The 7,246-nt window shown below is 32.0% G+C and overlaps 1 protein-coding gene across 1 annotated transcript; it reads left to right on the top strand.

The window, feature by feature from the left end:
• Positions 1-300: 300 nt before the first annotated feature.
• On the top strand, positions 301-7,033 carry LOC114326941 (uncharacterized). The gene is made up of 2 exons (XM_050660944.1): positions 301-1,821; positions 6,959-7,033. The coding sequence occupies exons 1-2, from the start codon at positions 301-303 to the stop codon at positions 7,031-7,033; spliced, it is 1,596 nt and encodes a 531-aa protein (XP_050516901.1).
• The last annotated feature ends 213 nt before the right edge of the window (positions 7,034-7,246 follow it).

Here is a 7,246-nt window from a genome sequence, read left to right as displayed (position 1 = left end):
ACAGAACGACAATATCACCGATTAACATTTCTGGTTCCAAGAGATAGATTCAGTAGTAGTTGCTCGAACCATCGCAAATCAGTGATTTGAATAGCATACAAGGATGTTTATCAGACATCGTGAAATTAAACAAATATTGTCTCCACAAAAATAGAACAAAAAATAAGTAGTATAAATACCTCAATAAATACTCTCAATTTTTGAACAACATTTTGGTTTAGCGATGGGCCCAAAACTATGGCCCGTAGGCTCTTATGTAAGCAGGTTTTTTATGAAGCGTCCAACACATACTCAAATAAAATGAAGGATGAAGAAACGACCGTTAACCCTCCATCAAATTTTCAAAATAACCTAATTCAACAAGGCACGGTAAGCATGTTTCATGTCAATTTACAGTGTATATCAAATAAAGTCGATATGATCAATGCTTTTCTTGCGGATAAAAAGTTCTATGACGTCATATGTTTTTCAGAGCACTGGCAAACTGAAGAAAATCTAAAATTAATTAACATCTCCGGCTTTTCACTAGCTAACTTTTTCTGTAGGGTTGAAAAGAAGCAAGGTGGCGTTGCAATTTATGTAAAAGAAAATCTTATGTATTCTTCTCTTAATCTAAATGAATATAACGTAGAGCAAACTTCAGAGTTTTGTGCAATTTATATACCTTCAATGAGAACCAATGTTTTAACTGTATACAGATCAGGTAATGGTGACTGTGACTTGTTCTTGGTGAATTTTGAGAATGTTATAGCATTCTTACTTAACAAAGCAGACAAACTGATTATACTTGGGGATTTTAATATAAATTTTAAAATTAAATCTGAATCTTCTTATGATATTCAAAATCTGTTAATGTCTTTTGGTCTAGAAATAACGATAAACGATTATACTAGAATCACATCTCAATCCAGTAGTTGCATCGATAACATTATGACTAACTTTTCTGAAAATATCTACAGGGTGGGCGTATTTGAACCTTGTTTCTCTGACCATCGAGCACAATTTATATCTATTGATTCTGATCTTAAAGTTGTTGACACTAATCAATCACTTCAACGGTCTATTACTTCTTCTGGTTTGCAGAAGCTTAAATATGCACTAGCTAGTACAAAGATGGACTTTTTCTATGACACCAATAACGATCCCGATGTCTTGATGTTCTTTTTAACTGAAACTTATAACAACTTAATATTAAAGTTTTTTCTATTAAAAAAAGTACGACAAACTGCTAAAATAACACCCGTGCAATGGTTTAATGACGAATTAAGGTCTTACAGATCTAATCTTTCTCTCATTAAACACATTGCAGATGTCACTAAGGATCCCGATATTTTCAAACTATATAAACAACAAAAATATGAATATAATCGGCAGTTACAAAATGCTAAAAAGTCGGCTTACTCTGGTTTTATTACTAACTCCAATAATAAACCTAGAGACTGCTGGAAAATATTAAACTTCGAAAGAGGCAATACAAGATCCAGTTCGGTACAACCAGATCTATCTCCAGACGAAATAAATCAATTTTTTATTACAATCGCAGAGAATATAATTACATCCCTTCCCACTATTAATAACGATATCCTCTTCAGTTACAGAAACTATCCTTCCCCGAGTAAGTCCTTTTGTTTCCGACCCGTTGTGGAAGATGAGATCTCTCAAATAATTAAATCTCTTAATAATTCCAATTGTAAGGACGTTCACGAAATAAATAGCAAAATTTTAAAAGAAACTTACCAAATAGTTTTAACACCTTTCACTCATCTTATTAACTTAATTTTATCAACTGGAGTATTTCCAGAAGCACTAAAGTACTCAAAGGTACTACCTATCTATAAAAAAGGTGATTCCTCGAAAGCTGACAATTACAGACCCATAAGCATTGTTTCTACATTCGGGAAAGTGATTGAAAAGGTGATCAAACAACAATTATATTCTTATTTTGAGTCTAAAAGTTATTTTAGCAACTCGCAATATGGATTCAGAAGTGCTCGTTCTACTACAAACGCGGTATATAATATTGTGAGCGAGGTGATTGAGGGGCTTGAACGTGGCAATCGCATAGCAATTTCTCTCTGCGATTTGTCGAAGGCTTTTGACTGCGTTTCACATGACAGTTTGCTCCACAAATTAAACTATTATGGAATCAGAGGTATCCCTCTTAAGCTTATCTCTTCGTACCTATGTGGTAGACACCAGGCTGTAGTGTCTAAAGGTTATCTCTCCGATTTTCGACCCGTAAAACATGGAGTCCCACAAGGTTCGGTCTTGGGACCTCTTTTATTCATTATATATGTCAACGATTTGCCTCATTTCATATCTCCGTACAAATCAGTACAATTTGCGGATGATACGACATACATAATATCAGGTAATAAAAATGAGGATTTAAAAATGGCTTACGAGGAAGTCTCTGATAAATCTAGCACATGGTTTGCTGCGAACAAACTAAAACTCAATACTGAAAAAACGCAGGACTTGATTATATCTGCAAGTGGTTTACATGGCGATCCAGATGACAAAGACACTGCTAAACTATTAGGAATAACCATAGACAATCGATTGAACTGGTCGGCTCATATTTCACAAGTAAAGGCGAAGCTGTCTAGTTCATTGTTTCTTATTCGTCAACTAGCAAGGGTTGTCAACTTTGAGACATTGAAGGTGACATATTTTTCTTTATTTCACTCACACCTAAGCTATGGATTAATCTTATGGGGCAATTCAACAAATGCTCTTCAAATTTTCAGGATGCAAAAGAAAGCTATCCGGATTTTAGCAGGGGTTAGTTATCTGGAACATTGCCGACCTCTCTTCATCAAATTAAAAATTATGCCGCTACCTACTCTGTTGATATATCAAGTTCTGACTGAAATTCACAGAAAAAGGTCCCATTTAACAAAGCAGTCTGATGTTCACGTTCACAATACGCGATACTCTCACTATTTACGAACAAATCGCTCTAGATTGCGTCTTTCAGATAAAAATTGTCTTAATTATAACTACTACAATATTTTACCAAAAGATATTAAACAGCTAAGCTGTAACAGTTTCAAAAAAGTAATAAAAAGGTATCTGTTGAAACATTGCTTTTATTGCTCGGAAGAATATATGACTCATTGCAGAACATCTACTGAAATGCTTACCGTGACACAAAATATTTTTTGTTAATCTATATTCTTGTTTGTGATACATATTTATAAGTTGTGTTTTATATTTCTGTTTTATATACCTTGTGATTTTATATACCTTGTAATTTTTATATTCCTTATTTTGACTTTGTAATTTTGACTTGCTACAAATAATTTTTTTTTGTAAAGTAGTTAAATAAATCTATCTATCTATCTATCTTATAATAAGCAAACAAAAATATATTAAATTAAAATTTTTTCAAATTTTTATTTTCACTAAATTTCTCAATTATTACATTTGTACCAATTTTTTGTAATACCTATATCATGTTTTATATTTAAAATAGCCATAGACGACAGACTTTGTCGATCTAGAGAATTTCTGATACGGTTCCATTTGGAACATAGGGCCTCTACAGTCCCCCTCCATTTATCTCTGTTTCTGGCCAGGGCCTTCACCTCTTTCGATGTTAACTCGTTATCTTCTAGCTCTCTGGTAATATTTCTTTTCCAGGATGTCATTGGTCTGCCTTGTTTTCTTGTTCCAGTTGGTTGGTAATCCAGGGCATGTTTGGTTATATCACCTAATGCTAATGGGTAGAGTTAAATAAATTTTTTCTACAACCGTGTTAAAAATGCAATTTTTAGCACTCCATACGAGCGTTAAAAATGCCACTTTAAGGCACTAGTGCTTTAAAAATTTTTTAAGGCACTGCAGTTCGTATTGACCGTATAGGCAATTTTGATGTAATGTCAAAAAAATATAAAAATGGAATGTCAGTCAAGTTCAAGTAAAAGTTTTTGTAGATATTGTCCTGTAATTACGTTTGTAAAAAAAATATTGTATGATATGGGTGTTAAAAAGTACATTTTTAAAGCACTCATGTGAATTGCAGAACTCGCTATCGCTTATTCTGCAAACTTTCACATGCGTGCCTTAAACGTGTACTTTTAACACTTATATCATAAATAACTATTAAGCAACGTTTCTACATTTGTAAACGTCGATGTGGTGTTATTTTAAATCAAAAAGGTCATCATACTTTTTTTTTGGATTTTGTAAGATATTAGATGTGCTGCAAAGTTCTTTAAAGTGTTCCACTAAATCATCAACATCGATATCGTTCCCATATTCGGTAATAGTTTTCAATTTTGTTGTTTGTTCGGTTGTAGTCTGTGAAGAATATATTAAAAATATTGTTTACTTAATAATTATAAGTATCGTTTAAAACAGTTATCTTATCGTCCTTTTAAAATAGTTATTTTCCTAATAAGTGCAGAAAGTCATACTTTTCCGCACGCGACTGCAGTTTGCCGAACGACGCGAAACGGGAGTTCGGCAAGCAGTCGAGTGCGGAAAAGAAACTTTCTGCAAGAGTTAGGAACAATATTTTTTCTACGAGTCTTTAAAAAATGACCAAATGATAATTAATTAATTTAATTAATATGAAAATGCATACACAAATTAGTTCTTTGACAAGGTTGTCAAAACCAAACTTTCAATATAATTAGTTAGCATGACGACGATCTTGGTTTCCATGACGATGATTCAAAACGACTGTTATTGTCTACCGATTTGACTTTCGAATATTATGTCAAAATAATTTTATTTCATCGAATTGTCGCGTTAATTTCATTAAAACATGAACACAATAAGATACATTTGAAATAAAATAGTAAATAATATCTAAATATTAGTTTATTGCATGAAGTATTTTAAGGCCATATTAAAATATCTAAACGCTTGCGGAAAAGTAAAATGCGTGCGGAAAAGTAAAACTTTCTAAACTAAAACGCGTGCGCGAAAGCAGACATTTTTGCACGCTCGTAGAAAAAAATCATTTATCATTTCATGTTCGTAAAATGAAATAATTTTAAAAATTTGTTTTGTTATTACAATAAAAAATTTTTAGTGTATATATTGTATAGTATATTATTAATAAAAAGTATATGAGTATATTATTAATAAAAAAATACATTTTGTACCTGACTATTATAAATAACAGCGTTTAAAATATTTACCAAGCATGACGAAATATTTCGTGACTGTTAGATTTTTTTCAGGCGAACAATCTTCCACTCTTGGGGATAATTCAAATAACGCTTATAAGTGCATGAGAGAGCATTCTGCTGATTCCTGAAGTGAAAAGCTACATGTGATTTCTGTTTTTTGCACTGCAGATTTCGTTTATGACATTAAAGAAGAAATATCAGGATTTTCAGAAAATATACGTTTTAAAATTTATTCTTAGCGAAATAAAAGTTAAACCCCAATATTCAATCTATAATGTATAAATAAAAACAAATGATTTATAATGCATACGTTTTATGTATATTTACCAGAGAGAGGTACAAATTCACATCATACTTTGCATTTCGGTATTACTAAGGAGCTCCCTAATAAATCTTTTCTATCAAAATAAGAGACGAGGGTTAAAACATTGGTTAATTGAGGAAATTTTAGTTGAATTAATAAAGAGATAAAAGAGGTTTTTTCCTTATCATATTTAGGACACTCAAAGAATATAACGTTTTGACATTTAGATGAGTCTATAATTTGATTATTAAATAAATGGGAAAACGACCATTATTCAATTTAAATCTTTTAATATATTTATACCATTTCCCAACTGGGTGTGAAAGTTGAGGAATGCTTTTGGAAAGGTATTTATTATACACAATAACACAAAAGAAAAGAGAAACAAGTAATTGACTTTGTAAGTCCTATACTAAAGTAACAATAAAGATGCACTAGAAATAAACAAACCAAGACCCGTCGAGTGTTACGAGGAGCACTTCCGAATTATGATTTACAATGTATAAACATTGTAAATCATGATTTGGGATTTACAATGTATATACAGTAGAACCCCGCAAATCCGAACCCCGCAAATCCGAACTTTCGGCAAATCCGAACCAACGGAAAGGGAAAAAAATTTTTAAAAATTCAAAATCAAAATTTAAAAACATGTTTATTATGTGACTTATGTGAGAAAATAATTACGTAAGATGCTAGCTACAGTGTTAAACACTGGAACACTAATGGGTGAATAAAAGCGTGGAGTTAGACTAAACACAATCAATAAAGGAATGTGCATAATACACATTTTCCATGGTATACTATGAACGAAAACATTGAAAAAGGTAAGAAACATGAGAAACATAGTGTAATCAATATCCAGATTACAAATTAAATGAATCATTTACATGGCCGAATTCCCATGTCCCGCGACGAAACAAAACTACTGGCGTTAGCGATTTAATATTTCAGTGATCTAAATATTTTTCAGCTTTAGAATGTTGGAGGCATAAATGTGCGGATAGAGTTTCATAAAGGGATCGGTTCTCGTAACATTCAACGTATCTTGTTTTATTTCTAGTGCATCTTTATTGTGATTTTAGTATAAGTTTTCAGCTAAGGTGACCAGAAGTAGAAGCGGAAGTAGGTATTTGAACTCTTCGTGCAACTCTGCGTCGATTAATATACGATTTTACTAATTTTGAGTCATTTTTGCCAAACTTCCGGTCATAACGTTTTAACCGGAAATGGTATCAAAACCGGAATTATATATCTATTATATAATAACTGCAACTTTTGAATAGGTACGCGTTGATTGATATATGACGTGCAGGATTTCTACCAGTTCCGAAAACGAAACTGATACGTTTATTTATATTCCAGAGATAAATCGATTTTATTAATTGCGAGTTTCTGGTACGGTCATATGCGCCCGTTTTGGGTAGGTCAACGGGTATTTTATCGCATAATTTTTTTGGCTTTAATTTTTAAGCATTTTTGACTTTTAACACTAAATTATTATTAACAGGTTCACTGTCCAGGTTTTAGAGTGGAAATTGCTCATAAGTCCAGTTATGTTTTGGTAAAAATTGATATCTTCTGACTATAAATAAATAAATAATGTTGCAATATATATAAATATGTAATTAAAAGATATTTGTTTTAAAGCATACCACATATGGACTGTGGACTCTATAGAACAAAAATGACCAAAGTTGTCTCGTGAGTTCACAGACCATATCTGATATGTGCGTACTTTCCTCATTTCAGATGAACAAACGATGAGTACAGGTCGAAATCCACGTCCAAAGGCTAA

The sequence above is a fragment of the Diabrotica virgifera genome, chromosome 1 (assembly GCF_917563875.1).
Source record: "Diabrotica virgifera virgifera chromosome 1, PGI_DIABVI_V3a".
Classification (NCBI taxonomy): domain Eukaryota; kingdom Metazoa; phylum Arthropoda; class Insecta; order Coleoptera; family Chrysomelidae; genus Diabrotica; species Diabrotica virgifera.
This window is presented reverse-complemented; position numbering and strand designations above follow the sequence as displayed.